Source organism: Emydura macquarii, unplaced genomic scaffold (genome assembly GCF_026122565.2).
Source record: "Emydura macquarii macquarii isolate MOO-44397 ecotype Brisbane River unplaced genomic scaffold, CSIRO-AGI_Emac_v2 contig_3122, whole genome shotgun sequence".
NCBI lineage: Eukaryota > Metazoa > Chordata > Testudines > Chelidae > Emydura > Emydura macquarii.
In genome coordinates this window covers 4,247,345-4,273,338 of record NW_027133259.1, presented here as the reverse complement: position 1 = coordinate 4,273,338, position 25,994 = coordinate 4,247,345, and the positions used below count along the sequence as shown (strand labels likewise).

General features: G+C 42.8%; 1 protein-coding gene across 8 annotated transcripts in view; it reads right to left on the bottom strand.

Annotated features, from left to right (window-relative positions):
* The window catches only part of VWF (von Willebrand factor), a 226,512-nt gene that overhangs the window by 120,229 nt on the left and 80,289 nt on the right, over positions 1–25,994 (bottom strand). For all 8 annotated transcript variants that reach the window (XM_067531091.1, XM_067531098.1, XM_067531099.1 and 5 more), the window contains 5 exons: positions 25,696–25,790; positions 23,125–23,285; positions 14,115–14,218; positions 4,033–4,171; positions 2,312–2,446 (listed from right to left, as the gene is read on the bottom strand). In XM_067531091.1, coding sequence (XP_067387192.1) covers positions 2,312–2,446; positions 4,033–4,171; positions 14,115–14,218; positions 23,125–23,285; positions 25,696–25,790 — 634 coding nt within the window. The remainder of the gene's footprint in view (positions 1–2,311; positions 2,447–4,032; positions 4,172–14,114; positions 14,219–23,124; positions 23,286–25,695; positions 25,791–25,994) is intronic.

Genomic DNA, 25,994 nt, shown 5'->3' with positions numbered 1-25,994 from the left:
ATTATGCAACGTGGAAGTATTTTCATTTCAAAAGAAAGGTGGTTCCCCCACTTCCCACATCCAATTCCCCACAGCAGTCCACTTAAATAATTCTGGCAAGGGGGTCTACCTAAAGGCCTTAATTATGGCTTAAATTTTGCTCAGTCTCTCCTTTGGTTGTTACCATCCCCAGAAAACCCTTCCCAGCGTGTACTCCGAGTCCTGTGCATTCTGAGAAAGAACGCTAAGAGTAGAGCTGTTCGGGTTCTGACAAAACGTTTTTAGCTGGCAAATGCCAATTTGTCAAAATACAAGCTTTTTGCAGGACGAAGTCAGTTTCGACAAATTTTTCTATTGAAAAACATTTTAGGAAAAAAAGTTTTAAAGTTGCTGAAACAAAATGTTTTGACATTTTCTAAACACAAGCTTCCAGTTCTCTATTTTTTTTTAAATTTAAGATCATTATATATATATATATATATCAGCACTAGGTTTTAATATATATATAAATAAAATAAAAAATTGTCAAAATCAAAATGATTTCAGCTGTCCCAAACTGAATTTTTGGGAGGATTTTTGGTCCTCAAAAACGTTTGAGATTTTAACTTTTCTTCCACATTCAGGACAGGAAAACGTTTTGATGGTTCACAAATTTTCGTGGGACAGGAAAAACATTTCCTGCCCAGCTGAGGTGGAGAGTTTAGTCCGTGTTGTGTGGGTAACCCTGCAGTGCAGATATGATACTTATGGGGGCAGATTTTCAAAAGAACCCAACACCCTCCTTTCAGTCACAATGGTTGGGGCTGGACGCTTAGCTCTTTTGAGAAATCTCGCCATGTATTTAGGTGCCTACATGGAAGCGGGGCTTTTTTGAAAATCTGGTGCTGATTGTCGGCGCTCGGCCCACTTGCAAATTCTGGCCCAAGTGGTTGATCCCTGTGCCAAGAACAGCCTGTTACTTGCGCACACCCAAGGGAGGTTTCCTTTCGTTGCAGTAAGTAACAGGACTGTTTTGGGAGCTGAAATGTCCTGTGTTCAATCCCCACAGGCAACCCTTGTGTCTGAATGGACCATATGTTGCCACGATGCAATACACAGACATGACCAATAAAGGTTATGGTTTATGTACTCAGTGCTTTGATGTAAGCCCCTCCCAATAACCTGCAACACAACAGTTTGCAGGTTTAAACCAAGTGAAAAGCTGGTTCAATTTTGTGCGTTAAACCCAAAACAAAGCAAATTTTGTGTGGTTTCATGTTTCTCTGTGAACATTTTTGCAAAGCTCTACTCCGGATTCCAGGGCAGAGTACAGTACTTCAGAAGTTTGGGTAATTGTAACTCTATAACTCACTGGAGATCTGTAATGTATGAACACAGAGACATTCCTGGCTGTTACAACGCCCAAGGCAAATAGCTGAACCCTGCCCTCTGGAAAGGTTATTTCCTGTCACAGAGTGGGGTGGAAGGTGGGAACGGTTCCTGGTCATTTTTTGACAGTGTGTAGTGAAGGGGGAGGAAGAGGAATCCAGTCATCTGGATTTTCCATCTGACATTTGTTTCAGCATGGGGAAGGAAGCTGACATTTGCCTCAGCTCCTGCAACAAGTCTGGTCCTTCAAACGACTAAATTAAGTCCCAGTTCTACTCAGCAAGGAGCAGACATTTCTTGCAATAGCTATGCTTGAAATAGATGTCTACTATAAAGTATGTAGAAAGGCAAAGGCGCTACAATTTGGTACTGCCCTACTCAAAAAAAAAAAAAAAAAAAAAAAAAGAGAGCAAGAGAAAGCAAACTCAAAGTAAAATGAAGTGATCTCCCTCCCATTTCTCTGTGCCATTCACAGCTTTCTGTGTAATGGCATGTAGCTGTCCCAGATGAAGAATCCATGATGAGTACACCCAGGCTGCACGGAGCATTTTCCAAATAAGGGACTCAGAGGAAGCAACAGCAGCTGCACTCCATTTAACAGCCCGGCAAAGGACTGAAAGGCAACAGCAAAGTGCCTTTAATTAGATGGACTATGTAGAGCTCTGGTTTGTTACAGAACCCCACTTAAAATTTGCTGTATAAGTGACACTACCGCAAGGCAAGACTGGCAGAGAGTCATTACAGCAAAGAAGCATGTTTAGTCCAACGAGTGGAATTGCATCTGATACTCCCAAACCATTCATCACATTCCAACACACCGTGGCACCGGCAGGTTCATTTGATTATATGACTCCTCAAAAAATCAAAGCACAGCAGAAGGTCCATCCCCCATGTTACAACCCATCTTAAAATTCTGGCAGGCCCTTTGTAGAGGAAGAAGGAAGAGAAGCAGAGGAGTACATACATTTCCATTGAACAGCTCTATCTCCCCATTGTCAAACAGAATGGTAATCCTTTTAGTGCACTTTTCTCCAGTGAAGCCACATCCTTCATTTGAAATGAGAACCCGAAAGGTTCCAGACTCATCCGCACAGTAATCCTATTAAAGGGAAACAAATGCAATGCGCGATAAACAACAGGGACATTTGAAACATATCTAAAAACACCTGGGGGAAATGCGAGTCTGAAAAGCTGAACTCTTTAATGCACTGTGGGGATGCTCAGAAATCTGTCGGTGTGCTAGTTTCTTCACTACTCATACATTTTGTCCTGACCATTGATATTTGTGCAGTCCTGCTAGAGGGAAACAAAGGCACACTTCACCAGCATGTTGCATTTACACAGATACTTTACAAAGAGCTCTTTAAGAACAATGGTTTCTGCGGCAACATTAACTGTGATATCTCAAGGACATACAATGGGTTGTTTATCAGGTTTATGTACACGAGTGAAAGCAAGATGCCACAATTCAGATAATGAAATAAAGTGAAGCCACATCTGGGTTATGAAGTAGATTAACTTATGTAAATCCAAGAAACATGGTCTAGTGTTTCAGACATAATATTTGAACACTGATGATTGGGCTTCTAATTTTTGGTTCTGCCACAGGCTCGCTCTGTGATTTCAGGCAAGACCTTTCTTGTCTTCACTTCTCAACCTGTACAATCAGAATAATAACACCAACGTACTTCACGAGGAGTTGCTTGGCTTAGTTCATTAATATTTGTAAACACTTAGATTCATGAGGGGATGGTACTATGGAAATGCAAAGTATTGTTATGTATTAAGAATGGATCTATTTAATATTGGGCCAGATTTTCATACACTGCCCATATAGTGACATGGGATGGAGCACTTGATGTTGACCTCTTCTGTTCATTCCCTCTGAAGCGCCTGGCATTGGCCACTGTTGGAAGACAGGATATCAGGCTAGAGGAACCATTGGTCTGACCTAGTATGGCCGTTCTTATGCTTTTGCAGGCGCATACTTAAACACACAGGTAGCTCAAATCTTCAGGTCACTTAGATATCTAAGTCTTTGATTTGTGGGAGCAATGAGAGATTTAGACGTGTGTTTACGCACACAAAAACACACACGGAGAGAACCCCCCAGTAAAGAAATTGTTTCAGATCAACCTGACACAAACTGGTGACTTGCAAGTGTGAGCAAATTAAGTTTAAACTCTAGAGGCATTGAGATGGAGTGTGGTGAATGCCTGTGATCCCACAGGGTTTGAAGACAACAGCTGGCCTTGAGAAAGTGCCAGTCTTGTACAGATCCTGTAATTCTCTTTGTGGGGCAACAGCAAAGGGGAGAGGATTTTAGAGAAGGGACTTTTGGAAAGAGAAGCCTCCTTGAAGCCTTCTTGCATCTGATGAAGTGGGTTGCAGCCCACGAAAGCTTATGCCTGCAGAAATTAAATTTGTTAGTCTTTAAAGTGCTACAGGACTCTCGTTGGTTTTGCTCCTTGAAACAGTTAGTGGGTATTAGCAAGTTCACTAGTAGGTCTGACGTTGTCAGTGCTCCCATTTTTTCCAAGCCATCTCACCTACCTAGAATAGTTGTAGTCTGGGTATAAGTCTTGAAACAGGACTGCATTGTTATTCCACTGCTGTTTATAGCTTACAAAATATGTTTTAACCTGACATGTCATTCTAACAATGAACAATAGTCTTAATTCTTACCTGAACCAACACATATTGACAGTCCCCTGGAAACATATATTTCAGTCCATCAAATGTCAAGTAATGGGCTGTACCAATAACTGAGCAGGTGGCATCACATACATTATCTGTGCAGTCCCACTTTCGACCACGGCACACACTGCAAGAGAGAGAACAAAAGACCAGCCGTTATTACTGTTTCTTATTTATATAGTGCCAAGAGCATGCGAGGCTCTAGTTGCACAGACAAGGTCTGTGGCTCAAAGAACATAAAACCTGAAGAAACAATACTCAGAGAGAAAGAAGACAGGAAGAGAAGACGCAGCAAGCAGAGAGACAGAGCATTCATTGTGGTTTGCATACTTATTGTCGGCCCATGTTCTCTCTTACTCATAATTGGCATACATTGACCAAGATTTTCACAAGTAACCAAGGATTTTGGGTGCCCAAGTTGAAGCACGTGAAAGGGGATGATTTTTTAGAATGGGATTTTCAGCACTTTCTGAAAATCAGAACCCTTTGAGGTGCTTCAAGTCGGGCATCCAAAAATGGAGGCATCAAAAATAATTAATCGCTTGTGAAAACTTTGACCAACATAAAACTTCACATATTCATAGATTTTTAAAACCCAAAGGGACCATTAGTTCATCTAATCTGACCTCCACTACATCACAGGCCATGGAATTACACCTCGTTAACCATATACTGAGCCTTATAACTTGTGTTTGGCTAAAGCATATCTTCCAGAAAAGCATCCCATCTTCTGGTTTCTCCACCCAACTCCTCTTGTATACTAATTCTGATACTTTTCTGAGCAGTGAATGGCAATGAATGAATTATATGGTCATTAAGGGGAGTGGGAAGATGTCTGTAGGCAAATTGATGGATACCGGGGGAGAGAGAGGAGGGGAAGATTAACATTAAGTTTTAAGTGGGGAAGAATGATATTTCAGTTTCACTTTCTTTATTATTGCCCCTCTTTAAGTTTGGTATCAAGCGAGGGCTCTAAGACCTGTGCCCAACAATAGGCTTCTGCTCTGGTCATCTATAAACGGGACTTACCTTACGTGCTTATCTGATTTTGAACCAGAGCAAGGAATCAAAAGCTAACACTCCTGCAGAACTTTAATATCCTCAACAAAGAAAGGGGGTTTTAGGTATATAGTACAAAAACCACAGATAGATGTAGTTTCAATATATTTAAGGAAGATCTCTCCCATATCCAGAATTGGTATAAAGAGATCAGATTTATCATACCTATAAACTGCTCCGGCAGGGATCACCAGTGATACTTGTGTGACGGTCTTTCTCTCCAGTTACTTCCTTGCTTGTTATTGGCCTCTCTGGGTAAATCTATACTATAATTAGACACCCGTGGCTGGTGAACGCCAGCTGACTCAGGCTCACAGAGTGGCTGTTTAACTGCAGTGTAGACGCTGGGATGGGGGACTCTCCCAACTCAGAGGGTCCTAGAGCATAGGCTCTAGCCTGAGCCCAAACATCTACACCACAATTTAACAGAGCCTTAACCCAAGCCCTGGAAGCCCAAGTCTGAGCAGGCAACTTGCGCTACTCCCATTGCTCTTTTGACCCAACGGCCTCCAAGACAGGTGGGGCATTACAAAGGCAATAACTTTGTACAAGTAAACGCTTCGCCCAGCCAATACATCTGACAAATCTTACATCTTAATTTACCTCGGAACGACGACATGGGTAAGGCTTGCAGAGCCAAGAAGGGGGAAAGTTGGACATTTTCTCAAAGTCTATAATGCTACTAAATGCTCCTTCGCTAAGGGCCCACTACAGAGCCCACTGAAGTTAATGAGACTTTCCATCCACTTCAGTGAACTTTGGATCAGGCTCTAAATTGCTGCCTCTCTCTGAGAGATTCAAAGCACCATCGGGTTCTTCAGGGCCTCTGCCTGACCTGAAGAGTTACAATCTTCCAGTCAGCAAACGAAAACAATACCTGTCAATTTAGGTGCCCAATCTCAGCCAGCCAATACAGTTTAGATTTTAAATTCTGTGTACCAAAGAGTCTCATTGATCGGCTTGAGTTCAATCCAGAGTTTAAAAATCAAATCAAAACAAAACAAAACAAAAAAAACCCTGGCAAATCACTTGTCTAGTAAATTCAAATAACAAGTACATTTGCAAAAATCATCATCTGCTCCTGGATATTCTGAGAGCAAGAAAACAAATTGGAATGTTTCAAGTAAATGATTTGCTGCAGATTATTTGCCCAAATCTAGTGATATCCAACAAAGTAAAAAGAAGGTGGCATTATTCCTCCAGGCATAAATTCACTTGTGGGCTGCACGTAGGCATACTTGGGATGAGAATCCTGGACTAACACTTGACTCGTTTAGCTAAATTTGACCCTTGTTTGACCCTTGTTCTCCCCAGTGTGGCTGAACTCCACAATGAGAGGAGTTCTACAAAGGGGTTGAGAGTAGGCCATACTCCTTTGCACGGTTGTTTTAGACCCAGACCCAGTGCAGCCTGATTAAATTACTACATCATTCCAACAGTGCAATACTGGAAAGGAATACATGGACAAATAGAAAGTCTATCACCACTATGCCATGCCCTATGCGGTGTTTCCCAAACTGGGGTAGGTGTTCCACAGTGGTACATGAGTTTGATGATCCATCAGTCCACTTCACAACAATATTTTAAGGAGATAATGTGTGAACCAATGAAGTTTGGGAACCAGTATAGAATCTCTTTATTTTCATAAAGGGATCAGAGGCAAAATCCTACATTGCATCTCCTACGCTTTGCACTCTCCCAATCCCAAGCTCTTCCAGGGGCTGGACAGGGCCCCCCAATGTAACAGAGATACCCCTGGGGACTTATCTAAGTTACAGCAGCCTCCCAGGGCCACAGTACTCTCTGCTGCAGCCATACCTCAGGCATGCCCCCTCTGTTGTGGGTTGTAAGCGGATCCTCTAATGGACAACCTGTGACCGCCTACCTCCACGCCTATACTCAGGGAGCCCTCCCCTAGGTGGATACAGGACTTTTAGGGCCACTTTACACTACTCGGGCCCTTTTACCCATCATAAAGGGGCCAGAGTGGGAGTAAGAATCTCCCTCGTTACCTTTAAGTCAATGCATCGGCATGGATAGGTTATCTCTTCACTTGTAGGCTGCACGCAGGAATAGGTGCTATCCTGAGCTTCCTTACTACAGGAAGAAGGCAGGGCCGAGCGTGCTGGAATACTTCAGAATGCTGTTAGTACTTGGTTGTGGATTTCCTGCTCTGCTCAGCATATCCTCTTACAAAAACACTTTTATTACCCTCCCAAGACCATTCTATGTTAAATATGAAGCGTAATGTGACTGGCCCTTCATTTATTTGTGATAGTGTCCCTTTTTCCTCAGAGGAAGCCAAAATAGTAGTAGATTTAATATCAAACTGATGCCAGAGGACATGTGTTTACTCTGTTTACTCTAGTGACCAAGTTTGCGGACCAAGAAACCAGGCCTGTAATTCAGTCTGCCAATGGATTTTGTTCAGATTGTATTACCTAAGTAGAATACCATCCCTGTCCAAAGAAGTCTCCCTGTTCTTAAATGAATTTCATTCTTAATGGTATTTTATCTGACCCAGAAATCTGAGACATTACCTCATAGTCTGACAGAACAGTACTTTGAGAGATGCCACTGGGCAAGACAGCCCTCTGGTCAATTCTAATGTGGTGGTCAAACCAAACCAGGGGATAGATGGGCTTCAGGCTATCCGGCCTACCACAGGCCACACATAGTCAGAGGCCAGCCAACCTCTTTCATGCTGCCGAGTAGGAGCGGAAAAGGAGTGGCTCAGGAAAAGGAGTAATATGGTCAAGTTAGTGATTTGGGATCATCACGCCTCACTGCTACTGTAATAATTGAACTGCACTGCTCATCTCATATGAAAACAGACACCATAAAAAAGGAGGCAGGAAATATTCTTTTTTACTTTTCTCCGTCTTACTCATACCTTCTCTCTGTCTTTTCTCCTCACTGCCAGCTGTACATGGCCTTGGAGCCTGCTCATATGCATCTATAATGCACAACTGCCTAACTCTCTTAGCTTGCTAGTTTTACATGGGCGTAACTTCATCGGTTTCAGTGAAGTTATACCTGTGTATGTGAGAGGAGAATAAAGCTCTTAAGGTGATTTTTTTGGGGTTTGGGGGTTTGTTTCTTTTTAGCATTAGTCATGCCATTGGGCTAGTTATGTTTAATGTTATCGAATTATTAAGGGTTTCTAGATAACACAAACCTTTTTGTTATACTGACTAAAGTAATAGTACTTAGTTCTTATGTAGCTCTTGTCGTCAGTAGATCTCAAAGCATTTTACAATGGAGGTCAGTATTATTATCCGCATTGTATATGTGGAAACTGAGGCACAGAGAGGGGAAGTGATTTTCCCAAGGTCACCCAGCAGACCCTTGCTAATTCACATTGGTAAGTAGGAGACCCATAGATCCTGATCCAAAGCCCATGGAGGTCAATGGGAGTCTTTCCACTGACATCAAAGGACTTTGGATCAGGACCACAATGAATTAGTGAATGTTGCTAATTAACAAGAAAGGAAATAATCCCACATGAAAAAGCAAGGATAATACATCATCGCTTTTGTCCATTTATTTAATCTATTATTATTATTATTAATAATATATTCTTTATGTTAGAACAGTGCCTAGAGGCTTGCTTGAGAATAGGGTCCCATTGTGCTAAGCACTCTACACATTTTAAGAGACAGCCACTGTCTCAAAGAGTTTACTGTCTCCATACACATAACAAAGAACAGGGAGTTTTATCCCTATTTTACAGATGGGAAAAGTGAGGCACAAAAAGACTGAATGACTTGTCCAAGGTCACACAGATAAATCTGTGGCAGAACTGGGAATGGACCCTAGATCCTTCCCATCCCAGTCTAGTGCCTTAACATGAGACTAATTGTAATTTAATTTGGATAACGCTTCATAGTACAGTAAATATTGTACAGTAGATTTGGTGAAAACAATGATGTTTCAGTAATATGAAACTTCAATAAAATATCTACTTTTAAATCTTTGGTTAGAGGTGGAACAAGACCAACAATTTTTGTACTGATTATAAAGTGTGTGAATTAGGAAATTTCAGATTAGCATGGTACTACCATGGAATGCTTCATAAAGATTATTCCAAATTTTGCACCAACCTCAAGCACAACACTGAATTCCCAGCACATAGCATAACAAAATGTTTGCCACTGGCTTAGGGTTAGAGCCATTCTGTTACTCGTGAACTAGGGTCTCCCATTTGTCAATGCCAAATCTGACACCTCTGGCTCATAAATTGTGTTTGCAGGTGTTCACATCTGGCTAAGAACAACTGAGAATGAGAACTCCTCCAACAGCAGTATAAAAAAGTGAAAACAAAAGAGAGAGGAGGATTTGACTTCCAAAATGCAGACTATCTATTCTTGGATATTCTCAAAGTGATAGTAATTTCTCACATTGATTCCTAAATGATGCTTAATTTGATGTCTGCTGAGAGCAGTCATGCAACTTTACAAGCTCAGTATGTTGTTCAAACTCTATTTTTCATAAAATTAGACTTTGCTTTCCAATTTTAGCGAAAAAATAATAATTGAAATGAGATGCAAACATGAAAAGCATCACACTAATAGCAAAACATTATTTAATGGATTTTCCCCCTTCCTCTCTTTTAGAAGAAAAAGCATTAGTATGTCTAGGTGTGCTTTTGAGAACCATTTTCATCACTACAATTTTGCAAATGTGACATCAGAAGCGAAAAGTAAAATTGCAAGAATGGAGCAATTCAACATATTGCAAAATCCAAAAATGACTTAAAATAAATGAAATGACCATGGAAATCACCAGGCACTGTACTCTTACAAAACTCAGGGGTAGAATTTTGCACATAGATTTTCAAAAGAACACAAAATCCACAATGCTATCCTCTTGCACAGTTTAACTTTTGCCTCAATAAAGTTGTCAATGTAGTTGACCTCCTAAATCATCTCAGATTACTATGAACAGAAGCCTGAAAGTAGGTTGTACAGTTAAAAAGAAATAATAAAAACCCTCAAAAACCTCTCTTCCACCCTATTCCCAGGCATAACATTCCAGATCTCCAATGTAGGAACCAGCTGCAAAAGAATCAATATGTTGGAAAGTCAGTATTTCCATATAAATAGAAGCTACTGGAGACTGGGTTCAAATCTAATTTATATCCATTAGGAATGTAAGACCATGTCCCAATTATAGAAACAATAGAGTTAAATCACTGTTGTTTAAAGGGCCCTACAAGAAAAATCTTTGTTGGGGAGCTGAGGTCCTGTCATGTAGCTGAGAATGAACCATGAAGGCCGCTACAGAGTTGGGCAATAAAATGTCTTGGGTAAAATTTATGAAAGAGACTAAGTGACTTAGAAGCCTAACTTCTATTTTGAAAAGTGACTTTGGCACTTAAACGCAAAGGCTCATTGAAAGTAAATGGTTCACAGTCTCCTCGGTCACTTAGTCTATGTCTACACCTGCTGCCAAATTCAGCAGCAGTTGACATAGAGTAGCTTGCATATCTCCCATCGACTTCCTAACTTCTACTCACCACGTTGTCTTCAGTTCACTGCGCCGATGGGAAATGCGCTCCCGTCGACGCAGCATTACCCCACCTGGCAGAGGTCGACTGAGCGGGTCTCCGCTGCCGCTCAATCAATCCGGATAAATCGATCTGACGGTGGCAAATTTGCCCCCATCAGTGTGGACATAGCCTTAGTTTCTTTTGAAAGTGTTACGCCTTAGTCTGCATTGATCTTGTGGAACGGTTTGTTAATTGTAACAGGGAACACCATATCTGGCTCCCCCAACCTTGTCAGAATTACAGCGTAGAGGGGTCTGTAGGCTAATGCACAGCTTTTTAGCGTTATTAGCAGGGACTCTAGAAATCTGTTCACCTCGGAAAAATACAGAATTTGTGGTTTTACAAAAAATCTTTAGTTTTTACATTTTGTGAAGAAAAAAACCCCCATATATTAACTACTAATTAAATGTTATGGAAAGTACCAGTGTCACTTATTCAATATGTGCAAGCTCCCCCTCTTGTGGTTGATTTTTTAATTCATTTTAAATTTACATAGCTAAACTTACTCCAATAAACTGCTTCCGGCATATAGAAATTACTCAACAGCATACAGGGTTTCATGTTTTAATGCATCTCCAATTTCACAACACCCTCCAGATGTGAGCAATTAAAGCTATGAAAACATGCCGAAAACTTTAAAAATCACCCCTAAAGACCAAGTCACTGAGTTTGGCAAGGAGAGATTTCATGTTGATGGCAATGTGCTGTTGTGGACTGTAGGCAGTAGGGCTGCAGATTCTGTCTGAAGGCAGACAATTGTAGAACACATGGAAAGTGCTCAACAGAAATGGAATGAACAGAAATGAAAATAAGAGGCTGAAACAGCAGAACTATCGACAACAGTAAAGAAACAAAGAAACAGAAAGGAATGGTAACTGGATGACTCTATTCATTTTATTTTAGTATAATGATTGATGGCACCAGTGGCTTTGAAATTGCTTTAAAATTGTCAATATACCAATAAAACATTGTGTTCAACTGATATCTATATATATTGGGGCTAGGGAAACTGAAGTTCAGCGTTTCATTTTAGTCACAGAAAAACCTGGGTTTTTTGTCAGAGAATATTGTGGTTTTTTGTTTTTTTATCATGGAAAGCCAGGATCCCTGTTTATTATCAAAGGGCAGCTACTTATTAAACAGAGGCCCAAAACAGGAAAAGGAAAGGGTACTGCAGGTGAGTCATCATTAAAGAGCACTGAAAGATTGGTGAGGATTCTACCAGAAGTCTACACACAAATTTGCTGCAAAATAACGACACTGGCTTTTAAGTCACACCGTCTGTTATTTGGACACACGTCAGTTTGTGGACATGATTATTTTGAAATAAAAGTGTCCTTTTTCAATTCAGCCTTTGCCATCCGAAAAAGAAAAGAATGCCCTTTTATTTCAAAACAAGCATGTCCACACACAGGTTAGCAGGTGTGAATTTAATCTGATTTAGTTATTTTGGTGCAAGTCTGAGTGCAGACAAGGCCTGGGACTAGAATAGTAGAAGGTGCAGGAGGTCAGGGTTGTGTGGGTTGAGATTTATGGATGAAAAGTGCTACATAAGAGCTAGGAAACATTGCTGTCATCAGGATTAGAATAGCAAGGGGATGCAGTAGGTCTGAATGTAAGCACATCAGCAGATCTTGGGGGGTGGGGGAAGAGGGAAGGAGCATGCAAGGGTCACAAGGCTGGAATGACAGACAAGCGATGCACCGGGCAAGGAGAGAAATGCATCGGTAGAGCTGCCTGGGGACATGCATGTCCAGTATGAGTCTACATCAGGCCTGCCTACATGGCAGACCACAGGCAAAAACCAGAGCCTGGACACCACCGATCACGCTATTGACACTTCCCACCTAGGAACAGGCCAGCAATAGCTGTAGCGCTCATTGTACTGCTTGTGCTAAGGCACACAGGGCCAGGGGTTCTCAGGAGCCAGGGCGCTGACACAACCTACCACCAGCCTATTCCCGCTACAGCAGCACGTGTGCGCTGCTCACTTAGGGCCAGGATTTTCCAACGGTAGGAGCCAATAAAGGCAGGCACAGAAATCCATAAGGCGGCGCTGTAATAAACAGCCCGACTTTCAAAAGTGCTGGCCAGCCAGAAACTCCCACTAACTACAGTGGGGACACCTGGGGCCTCACCGCTTTTGAAAATCCCAAACCACTTATGGTGAAGGCGACCATATTTCACAAAAGGAAAACAGGACACCGTGCAGGGATGGCCCAAGCCACTCGCCCGCCTCTTCACCCCCACATGGGGCAGGCCCGAGCCACTTGCCCGAACCCCCTGATCACGTTGGCAAGAGAAAATGGGACATAGGCCCACTTTTGCCAAAAGAAGTCAGGGCAGCCGGGAGAGGGCTTAAAAAAGGGACGTATGGTCTCCTTACTTACGGTGGGGAGAAGCGGAGTGGGTGACTGTGCTTGGGATAAAGGGAGGAGACCGGGATGCTGCAGGAGCAAGTCACTGTGCCTGCAGAACCACAGCACGCCTGGTGCTGTAGCTAGAACTGGGAGCAGCCCCACAAGAAACAAGCCACAGAAATTGAACCTAAAACCTCTTGCACAGAGAGCAGACTTCTGCCACTCGAGCTAAAGGGGCGACTCCATTCACTGGCGGCAGTAGTAGAGCCTAATCCTGCGTGAACCACCCACTTGAGAGGAACGTGACCTTTAGCTCAGGAATAATATTACTGATCTCCTTTGCAAAGGTCTTCAGTGTAGGTGAAGGGAGGAGGCAATAGTGTACTAAACTGCCTGTTATCGGTCGACAGGAGTTGTATATGACATAAAATACATCTTATGTATATTACATGAAGAATTATTATATGCATGTCTAATACTTCTTATGGAGGAAGAGTGAGGAGACACACAGCAAGGCCCCAGAGTATCACAGTAATGGGAGAGGTTCTATGGCCTATATTACACATGAAGTTTATTACACATTATTACACATTATTCTATGGCCTATATTACACAGACTAGATGGTCTAATGGTCCCTTCCAATCTTCAAATCTATGAATCTGTAACACCACCACCTGTCTCTTATACCGCACTTTTTACCAGTAGATCTTAAAGTGTTTTTCAAAGAATGGTTAAGTTTCATTATCCCCATTTTACAGATGGGGAAACTGAGGAACAGAGATGTGATGTGACTTGCCCAAGGTCACCCAGCTGGCCAGCAGCAAAGCAGGGAATAGAACCTAGTTCTCCTGAGTCCCAGTCTTGTGCTCTATTCTGTAGACTACCACTGCATCCCCTACGCATAAATCTATCAATAATCACACTCTGTACCTAAACAGAGGTAATCATTCAGTGTTGGTCAAGATCCCGTCTAGCTAGTGGTCCAACATTTTAATGCACCCTCTTTCCTCTCCCCACTTCCCTCAGTAAGGGGGGAAGGGAGGAAACATTTTAAAAATCATCATTACTGCAGACGTGAAATACAATGCAAATGGCTCACCAAGTGTTACAGTCCTTGTTCACTGTCTCTCCTGGAACATATTCTCTTCCATTGTGGAAACATGGGCACCGCTCAGGAACAACACATTTGTTTTGATGTCTTACCTAAAAAAAATAAACCCCGCACACATTTTATCAGCAGTTTGGCCCCTTGATATCTGATTGTATAAATTATCAGTACACTAAAGGAAAACAAACGAACATGAGAAAGTGCAGATGCAAGAGCAAAGGAGCCAAGACTACCTTGAACAGAGCCAGAAATGAATGAAATGCAACCTCATCTCCATTGTGGAGGAGAAGGTGGAAGGGACTGGACATCTGCTGAAGTTGCTGAGAGAAACTGGAGCAGTAAAATCAAATAGACCACAAAAGAACCTACTGATGAATTGATGAGAAAGACTAAACTTAGGATAGGGTGAAGGAAGATAAAGAAAAAAAGGAAGAATGTGGCTACCATATGAGTAGAAGAGAAGCATGCAGAGAGCTATTCATCAGCACTTGGTATTCTAGCATCACAACCTAGAAGGTGATTGTACTGGGAAGAGGCCCGAGGTAGAATTAAGGCGGATTTGCAATCAAAGGACAAACACTGAAAAGGAAGCCCCAGAAGAAGCAGTATCAAGTGAAACAAACTGGTGACCACAAGCAAAGAGCTCAAGCCATTTATAGCACTAACGAAACAAATGTATTAGGATGGTGCCTTGAAGATGTGTCACTGAGGGCAAAGATAATCCTGAAAAATGCTGTGAAAGTCCTACTAAGATGTACTCCCTGAAGGAGCCATGCACATAACTGGCGAAGGATTCTGTGTGGTCAAGGATGATTTGAGGGACCTGGGAAAAGACATGAAATTGTAGTTGACTCAAATGTTCACAAAAATAAAATGGAATGGGAGGGATTCGTTTCTTTAGTCCAGCATCCTGCCATTGCACTGGAATTGATAGTATTTGCCAGTGCTCTGCCAACTGCATATTAATGACCAAAGGAACAGTTCCCTTGAAAGGGTATTCCACAGACTAATAGATCTTATGACTGGGGAATGTCATTATATTCAGCCTACTTTTTTCCTGTCTTAATGTCATCCCATTATTTGTAGTTATAACCCCTCCCTTTTTATAAAATACTAAATTTCTCCCTCTTCAAATACACACACATTTGGCCAAGTTTGGTTTTTAAATCTCTTTCTTGATGAATCAATCCTTCCAGACCCTTCAGCTATTTCTGTTCTTTTCTCTGAATTTTCTTAACTTTATCACCATCTTTTCACAATAGAGATGCCCAGGACAAGAAAGTTGGGGAAAAACAAGCATGGGTTTGGTTTTGCTAAAATCTGGTTTGTCTTGTTTTGGTTTTGGCTCTGGGTTGACGGCCTATTGGAATATGGAATATTTCCCCTCACCAAAGCCCAAAATCCCAACACTCACCTTCTCACTTTTGACTGTCAAAGTGAAATGATTATTTTTGCCTCCTTCATATTTCTGAATTGGAACTGAGCCCCATCTAGGCTGACTGCCAGGGTGAGTCAGCAGAATACCTTTGCATTTCCACACAAGGTCCTAGAACCTGGCATCTGTTCAATGGATCAGCACCGGCCTCATCTATTCAATATTAAACACAGGCTCTCAAACTGTGGTCCATGGACCATTAGAAGTCCACAGAGAGCTGGCTGGTCACATGGGGTTTGTCTACACAACAGCTGGGAAGGTGCTTCCCAGGTTGGGTAGACAGACATGCACTAGCAGGTGAGAAAAATGACTGGAAGACAGAATATTTTCCTGCCCATTAAGGAGGCCAAATGAGCCAAGTTTTCTCTTTCAGTTTGCAATGGAGGGGAATGGCCACATTAGTAATACACTTTTAATATGGTATCGTCCATACCAGTGGAACAGAAATGATCAATAATATACTTGAGAGTCCTGTAATAAAGTCAGTGCAGCAGAAGGAAAAAGAAGCTGAGATATGGGCAATAGGGAGGAAGGTATCCCACATAACTGCACTGGAAAGAGAACTGGCCATTAGACAATATCATCAAAACCTGGTTCACAGTATGAAAAGTTTTGAGAACCCCAACTATAAAAGAATAGTGAGATCTTTCAAACGTTGGTTTCAACTAGCATAGTTCAGTTTATTCTCCCCACAATTTTGCCAAGACATGATATAGTTAAAACACTTTCTGAAAGCTGTTCTCAATACTAGGCTGTGACTTACTCTCAAACGGTTTTCAAAAATCACGTGTTTTCTTGCATAGGTTGGCCCCAGAATAGGGTGTTATTTTCAGTTTCGGTTTATTTCTTTTTAAACGCAGGATACCTGGCGGTTCTGGAGACAGCTACTCACTCAGTAACGTGCGTCACTCATACACAAGGTTTTATCTAATCTGAGCCTGACACACTTCTTGGCACTTACATTTTGTACAACAGCTAACCATCCAAGATCCAGAATATTTATGAAAAGCATTTGACATTACAGAAGGCCTTTTATCCACATGTAGCCCAAAGTGCTCTATGGTCTTTTGAGGGCACTATTATGCTATGTAAATCCAAGCCCATGGAGGCCAGGTGGGGGCAGAGGTGTGATTCTTCCCCAGTGTGATGTCCCAGAAGCATTGTTTCTGACTCAATCTCCATGCCTCCGGTAACAGAGAGGGAGTATAGGCCAGAATAGATCCAAGTTATGCCCTTAGAGAAGGTGCATCATTTGATTTCTTTCCCTCTTCCCTGCCTTCTGATGGTGCGCAGAAGGACTGTGTCCATGGCCCCACTCTTATTCCTCCACTTCCCAACTCTTCTGTAGAACTTAACACCGCTGTCAGCACTGGGCTTGAGTAGGACCTTGAGTAGGACCTCCTTCGGCATAAAAACTGGGACTGGTCAACGATAAGGGGTTAATGGAGGGAAGATTGCTGCATCTTCTCCTTGGCTCCTCGGCCTTTCGCACACTCATACAGAGCTAGTCAGAATCTAACCCTGGCAGTACAAGCGACACAGATAGGAGTCATTTTGCCCAGCACTAACATGCAGCCATCGCTGGGGAGAAAAGCAGCAATTGTGTAGACTGCAATGCACTGTTAAAAGCAGGAAGTGAAGAATTCCTTATCCAGCTGAAACTGCAGGCAGGGAATTAGAGATTCAGGAATATTAATAATTTTGCCCCCAAAACCACATGATCAGAAGCTCCATTTTTATGTCCCACTCTGAAGCTGGCAGCCCAGTGCCCCAACACCATGCTGGGTCTCAGGTTTGTAATGACTAAAAGAAATGTCACCACCTCTCTGCAAATAGCTGGATTTCCCATGGAAGTCCTGGGTCCCGTAGTAGCATTCTCCTGTTTGGCACAGGAGATCCAACAGTCTCCTAGCTTACAGTGGCGTGGGCATGATTGCGTGAGGAGGTAACCACAAGAAAGATCAGCGGACTGTAATGAGAATAGCTGCTGTTCACACCATCTCACATCCTCATTAGCAATGCTCATGGGAGAGCATTCATAGGAGTTATGTGGCTGAATGGCTGATGAAGGTTCCAGCTGTTTGGGGATCTTCTAGAAACACTCACCATTTGGCCTGGTTATTGCTTACATGTCCAGTTCTTGGTACAAGATTTCTCAAGGAATTTTTAAAAATTAAAAACAATATTTTAGGCTTCAAACTGTTCAAGTTTCCTCAGTCCTATCGTCCACTTTTTGGGGATGTAACTGTGATCTGCTCTGTCCTGCATTTTCCCTCTGTCCAGGGAACCTCAGATTTTCTCATTCCACATCTCCGTAAATCCTTGTGCTTCAAGTGGAAAGAAGAAAAGGGCCTTCAGAGGCCTTATTTACACAGGGAAAGTGCATCCTGCTGGAATACATTAACTAACATCTTTTAACGAACAACGCTAAACACGACTTTGCCCTCAGCATAGATACAGACAGTCACGTTTACAAATATGTTAACTGTGACAGACTAGCACGTTTTTAAACTCCACCTGTTCTTGACTGAGGCTAAGTCATATTTAACACCACGTTAATTAACCCATTTTCCACCATAATGCACTTTCCTAGTGTAGATATGGGCAGAGAGTTACGGAGCAGGAAGATAGCTCTCTCACCTAGTCTTAGAGATTTCTGTGATGCGGTTGTTCATTGTTAGAGCTGGACAAACCTGCAGGGAACAATTTATGCTGGAGCTGTTCGGAAAACCCAAATCATTCCTCTGATAGGATGTGTTTCCCACACTGGCCCTGAGTGAGTAAATTAGGCCAGGCAGGCCGAATTAACCAATTAAACAGCAAGTGGGGAGAGATGTAGGTCACAAGAAAGCCCTAATGAGAGGAACAGGTTCACCTGTGCAAGAACAGGTGGGGCCTGCATAAAACCAGGTAGCCGAGTGCAGACGGGGCTGCAGGAAGGCAGGAAAGTAGGCTGCAGTTACTCCCTGAATGGAGGGAGCTGGGAGGCTGGGAAACCGGGAAACCAGAGGAGCAGGAAAAAGCCCAGAGAAACAGCCACAAGGAGTCAAACTATGCAGAGACCTTGGCTGCTTGTTATAGGGTCCCCTCCGCTGGAACCCCGTGTAAAGGGTGGGCCTGAGTTCCTTTAACAGCTACTAGGAAGTAGCACAGGGTGCTGGAGATGCCAGCCAGACAGCAGGTCTGGAAAGACTTTGAATTCCCCAGAAGGGGAGGGCCTTCGTGACCTGGCTGGAGGACCAAGCCATGAAAAGGAGACTGCAGATCTGGGAGTCAGGAGGGCTACAGGGCGAGGCAGGATGGGAAGAAGACACCACGGGTGAGAGAGTGCAAACTGGCAGAGCTAATCCCCGGGACAGCCAGCTGGAAGTGCTGTTGCATTGAGTGCACCACATGACAATTCCTTTAAAAAATGTTTGGGAAAACCTTTTCCAGATTTTTCTGTGGAAATGTCAGGTTTTTCCATAGATTTTTTTCTAAATGGAAACAACATTTTGAAATTAACTTTTTCATTTCATTTTCATATGCTGAAACAGAATGAATTTTTTTTTTTCATTTTGATTTAAAAAGTCATTTCATTTCTATTTTATTTTCTATTTTGGGTTTTTGGATTTTGGTTGGGTTTTTCCCCTCTGTCTCCCTTTTTTATATTCCCCTTCCCCCCACACTCCCACTGGAGTGGGGAAAACCCTACTTTTCACTTAAAAAAAAAAAACAAGAACAAAAAACACATTTTTCTACCTGAAAACAGTTGGCAAAGCCGTGAGCAAGTAGTTTCTATTTTTTTCCCACACTTTTGCACACATACGTTCTGTTTTTCAATGTTTCCAGGTAGAAAAATGTAAATATGTGACAAGTGTGAAAGCTTTTGTTTTCCAAAAACAAAATAATATTTTAAATCAAAACAAAAGAAAGTGGGGGGAGGCTATTGTTGGCTCAGTTTTTTGTTCGTTTGTTTGTTTGCTTTTTGATTTTTCCAATTAGAAAAAAATACAAAAAATTGTTTAAATTAATATTTCCTCTTGGAAAATTTAAACTTTCATGAAACCACATTTTCTGATGGGATACATTTTCCATCTAAAAGTTTCAAACTGTTCCAGTGTATGTGTGTGTCCTTTTTTTATTATTCAAATAAGTTATTCACAACTGTTCAATGAACAGTTTGTGTTAACACATTTGAGACTATACATTGTTCTGTGGATTGTGGTTAACCCAGTTAACACATTTTTAAGTATGTCTTTGTCCATGCTAAGGGCAATATTGAATTTATCATCATGTGTTGCAGTAAACATTTGTTCTTTGTGCTAAGTCATTGGTCACATAAGCCAGTGGTTCTCAAGCAGGGGTACGCACACTGCTGGGGCTACACAGATCTTCCAGGGGTACAGCAAGTCTTCTAGATCTTTGCCTAGTTTTACAACAGGCTACATAAAGAGCACTAGCCAAGTCAGTACAAACTAAAATTTCATGCAGACAATGACTTGTGTATACTGTGCTATATACTAGACACTGAAATGTAAGTACAATATTTATATTCCAATTGATTTATTTTATAATTATATGGTAAAAATAAGAAAGCAAGCAATTTTTCTGTAAGTGTCCTGTGACACTTTCTGTATTTTTGTGTGATTTTGTAAGCAAGTAGTTTTTAAGTGAGGTGAAACTTAGAAGTACACAAGACAAATCAGACTCCTGAAAGGGATACAGTATTCTGGAAAGGTTGAAAGCCACTGACATAAGCAATATGGCATTGTTTGTTTGTGTCTTGAGTGGATGCCTTGGGCTTTAAAAGAAAGAAAATTTCCTCTTCTGTTCATGAATTATCTGTAAGCATTCATAGTTGGCTGGTTAATCTGTTGTTCAAATAATAATAAAAAGACCTTTTCAAAATGTCCACAAGTGCACTTCTGGTGATACTTGTGCAAATATTTATTTACACTAGTATTCATGATACTTTTGCTTCCCATGGACATTCCTGCAAACAACAATTTATTCCCCTGAAGGCTTGAGAACTGAAGGGGTAAGGAGATACCAGTGAATTGGCAAGTCTCATTTGTGAAAAATATTCACAACTACTTTTTTGTTGCATCTGCTCAGCTCTACTCCTCACTAATCTGGAAAATACCAAGATCATCATCATTACTTAATTTCCATCCCTATCCCTGTATCTTTAGTGACACTCTGGAGAAGAAAAACTGGAATCCAACATGATTACATGGCTAAAAAGGAGCATTTCACACCTGATTGATATTAAAATCTTGTCACCTGTGGTGAAGACTGCTGTGAGCAGAAGGTTAAACTGGTTGCCAAACAGAGGTTTAGGAATGAATCTTCCCCAAGGATGTTCCCTTTGAACCTTGTGGGTATTTTTGTCTCACACTGGAGACTATTCATTAGCATCAAGTGAGCATATCCCACACAATCAATTTCAGGACCTCAGCCCATTCCATTTTCTAAGCCCAGGTTCCCAGCAAGAGGGGGGGGATCCCTGAGCCCTGATACTCTTTTTGTGGCAAAGGCTACAATGAAATAAGTAGGTCTTCAGATGTTAATGTATGCTGGTGATAGTTTGGAGAATGGAGAATCTTGTGCGTTTTCTCACCTGCCGGAATAGAAGTGAGCAAAAGAGCAAGTAACTACTCAGAGATTGTTTCACCGGTAGATTGAACTAAACTGCCATCTAGTGGATTAAAGGAGCAATCCCTATTTTACCAGGTTTCAAGGGATGGTGCTAATCCTACAAAGCCTAAATCTGGGCGAATCAACTCACTGACTTCAATGGGAAGCTTGCATGAGTAAGGGATCCAGAAATGGATATCAAATTCCAAGAGCTGCCTCTTCTGGCGGGAGTCTTAGGGTATGCCTACACTATGGAGACTACACCAGGTTAGCTACGATGGCATAGCCCCATTGCATAATGAAGGGGATTTTTCATTGGTGCAGGAACACCACCTCTCCAAACAACATTAATTACATCAACAGAATCACTCTCCTACTGATAAAGCACCATCTATACGAGGATTATGTCCGCATAACTCTCTTTCGGAGGAGGGGGAGGTTTCACAGCCCAGACCAATGTAGCTATGCTGATACCACTTTCAGGTGCAGATCAAGGCTTATGCAGTAACTGTTTGAATGATGGATCAAACCAGTTCAGAAAAAATAAGAACCTGTGTAGTAGCACTGGTTAAATAACGCCACTGTGAATGATATTTGGCCTAGTCTACAATAGAAAATTAAGTTGGCTGAACTATGGTGGGAAGGGTGTGAAAAATCCACATGTACTTAAGCCAACCTAACCCCCCCCCCCCATGTAGACTGTGCTAGGCTGATGGAAGAATTCTTCTGTCAACCTCTCTACCACCTCTTGAGGAAGTGGATTACCTACTCCGACAGGAAAACATTGAAGTGGTGCAGCTACGCTGCTGTAGCATTTCAAGCAAGCCTAGACAAGCCCTCAGTTTCAAACATTGGCATTTTTCCCCACTGAATAACTGTTTGTTATTTTAATAGCTCTACTCTGGACCTTCACCAGTTCCTGGAAGCAAACCCAAATCTCATATCCATTGAGCAGATCAGGCTTATCCTGAGACCGTTGCATGAATCCAGACAAACTGCAAATCTTTGGGAGGTTCAATTACTATATACTATACTAGAAAATCACCTTCCCTCCCCCCCCAAGTCCCTGCCAATCTGACTGAGAGGGGAAATTCCAACCTGACCCCAAAACTGGAGTTAAGTTTGACCTCGAGCATGTGGGCAATACACACCAGCCAGGAAGCAAAGGGTGCGTCTACACGTGGAGCTGGGTCCCAACTTGAGTAGACATATTCATGCTAGCTCTTATTGTCCTCGAGTGCTAAAAATAGACTGTAGCCACAACTGCATGAGCTATGAGATGGGCTAGTCACGCCGAGGATGTGCCTAGGGTCTCGGATGGGTACGTACTTGAGATGGCCAGGCCATCCTGCAGCTCATGTTGCCACGGTTACATTCTATTTTTAGCATGCTAGTGCAAGGACAGCTAGCACAAGTATGGCTACTCAAGCTGGGAATCGGAGCCCCCCAGCTCCATGTGTCAATGTACCCTAAGGAGGAGGATTTTCTCTACCACCTCAGAACACTGGTCCATCCTGTCCAGTGTCCCATCTCCAGCTGTGGCCAATCTCTGATGTTTCAAAGAGAGGCAAAAATAATCTGGCTAATTGGGTATTGGAGAAAAAAATCCTGCCTGCAAGCAACCAACTGAATCCCTGAAACATGAGATCTGACGGTAGTCATTGTCTTGGTGCATAGTCATTCTGCCTGCTTTCTATGAAGGGGAGCGAGATAGTGGGAAGGGGCTCTCTGCGCATTTTCCCTTCCCAATACCTCTGCTTTGGGGCAATCAAAATCCGGCTGTTAGTGCTGAATTATTATGCTAACTATTTCAGAACACACTGCAACCAACCACATGGTTTTGAAGAGCAGGGAAGCTGTGGATAGGAAAAATGAAAGCAAGAAAATCAGGATGATCGACTTTTATTTGCCGCAGTTAGTAAACGTAGCCATTCACATTTTGCTTACCATTCCTTTGGGACAGAGGCATCCAGAGATGCAGCCATGGCTAGCACACTCTAAGTCGTAGTTCTGGCAGGTCTTGGTACACTCTATCCCTTCAGCTCGTGGATTGTTTGGAGGACAAACAAACTTGTCCATTGGGGCCCTGCATGTCAAGCTTCTTTTTACTTGAAGAAAGAAAATTAAAACAATGGTAATTAAGAACAACATTTCATTAGGACAGCACTGTTCCTAGGGGGCTGTCCACATTTTGATTAGAAGCTTGCTTTTGTGAAAGGACTAACGCAGAACAGAGGTTCCCACACCAGCATGGCTAGAGGGTGACATTTCTAAAAACCCCAATTGAAAGCCAACGGGAGACCACACAAAAGCTGTGCTGCTTTAACTATACTGGTAGAGTTCAAGCAGCACAATTCCTTAGCGTGGGCACAGTTATACTGAGAGAAAGGTGCTCATACCATATAGCTGCTGTCCCTTAAGGAAGGGGAATGAGCTATATCAACGCAAAGCACCCTTCTAGCAGTAGAATTGCATCCCCACTAGGCTGGTACAACTGTGGGTACGTCGATAAAGCACACTCCATTATGGCAGAGAGTTGAATACATACACTACACACTCCCCTCGCAAGGGTATAAATAGCAGTGTAGACGGTAAGGCACTGCTCAAGACGAGTAAAGACATGCCAGAAGCTTAGGGTATGCCGCTGCGGCTGCAGTTGTTTGTCCTTCGTGTTCGAAGATGACCAAGACCTCACTGGTTGGTTTGGTTCCTGTGAATGGGTTCAGATTGGAGCTTTGAACTGTCTGTGGCACACAGAACAAGAGATGCCGCTATGGGTTACTTGACTAACAGCGGGCGTGCTGTTGTTGCGAGAGTGGCGCTACTGCTGGTCTCAACAGTTCTCCTCCACTCACGGACTGCAGCTCCGGTATGGATGAGGCTTCGCCAGGCAGAACGATCACGAGCGAGATCTTCCCAAGACTCTGGGTCAATGCTGAAACACCCCAAGGATAACTTGAGGGAGTCCTTGAAATGTTTCTTCTGGCCCCCCTGAGACCACTCCCTGGATGCACCCTATACAGCTCTCTACATGCCCAAGCAGTGCCTCTCCTATCTAGACACTGCTAGTTTTAGCAGCATAGCATCCTGCTGCCTCCCTACAGAGGAGCCTTTCCCCGCCACAGAGCAAGACTCCAGCAGCAGAGGTATGCTCCATCACGGAGAGGCAATAGGGAAAGTCTCTGGCACCTCCAAGTTGCTGGAGCCTTTCCCCATTGCCTCAGCCCTGACAGGGGCCTTTAACTTCTGCATGTAACTACATGGCACAGCGTGGACACAATCTGCTTTTCACTGCGGTGTGCAGCTACCCGTATCCTACATGCCACCACTGGTGCTGTGTCGCATGGACATAGCCTCTATCCGTAAAAGAAAATCACACTTCTGCCCAACAGAGTTATAAAGTTACCAGACGGGGGGAAAGGGGAGTTTCCGTTTTTTTAATGGAAAGTCACCATTTTCCAACCAGCTCTTGATATATTTATTTTGATTTATTTCAATGTAAATAATAACTAAAACATTTGCCTAGCCAAGGCCACAGGTGCCCTAACACACCATCCGCAATACCAATAAATCTCAGCAGCACTGAAGTAATCAGTTCCATGGGAATTCAGCCAACTCTGCCCCTTCATGGACCCTTTGGCCCCCTCCAATCCCCCTCTCAAAGAGGTGTCTTTTGCAGCTTGCCCAGAAAGTCACTACATTTGGGCTAATTCTGACAAGTGTTCCAACGAGTTCCAGAATCCCAGAGCTTGCACAGAGAAACACCTTGCCAGCGGCCCCCTCTCTTTTATAACAAGGGGGATCCAGCACACATGCCCCTGCTGGCCTCAGCTCCGTTAGCATAGCACCCTCCCTCTTGTAGGCTGGTCCCAGGCCATTCAGGGCTGTATAGGTCATAACCAACAGCGTAAACACCATCAGGAGACCAATGGGCAGCCAGGGCAGGTCCTGGAATACTGAGGTCATGTGCTCCTAGTGAGATGCCCCACGCACTGGGCCAGCTGTTGTGTTTTACACACACTTTGGTCTCCACCTGGTTTTAAGGGGTAGCCGCCTGTAGAGTGCATTGTGATAGTCTAATTGCGAGGTGACAAAAGCAGGGGTAGCAGTGGCAAGGTCCACATCGGAAAGAAAAGATTGCAACCTCCTAGCCAGACAAAGATGGTAAAAAGCTGACTGGGTCTCTGCTGTAAGGTGATCATCCAATAGCCATGGGGGGGCAAGGCAGGGCTAAAATCACCCCCAAGTGATCACCCTTAATCCCTTTAGCTAAAGGGAAACTGCTGTGGTTAGTTGTCATTACTTTAGGAACCAGTCATGAGTGGTGCTCTACATCCCCCTTCAATGCAGCGCACACCCTCAGGTTCTCCTGCAGATGTGAATGCACCCAACTCTGTCCCATAGCAGGCACTGGTTTCTAAACGCACTCCTACCTGCTACTGCATCTCTCCCCGCAAACTGTGTAGCAAGGGACTGGAGAAAAGACCAAACACCAATATAAATTGAACGCATACTAACTTCTGGCAGATGGCTGACTGTCAAAGAAAACATCTGGCAGGAGGGCACCGGGGACTCTGTTTGTGGTGCAGTGCATGAAGCCGTTTTCACAATAGCTATGGAAGGAAAAAAAATAAGCAGCTATATTTAAAAACAAATAAAAAACAAATAAGCAGCTAGATATTCTATATAAACTGACATTTAACTTTCGCTTGCATTCTGGTTTTCAGAGAGTCTACAAGAAATGCGTCATCCCCACCGAAAGCAACTTTTTTTTATTATAAAGCATGTGAAAGTAACAAGGCTGTAGCTAGCAATTT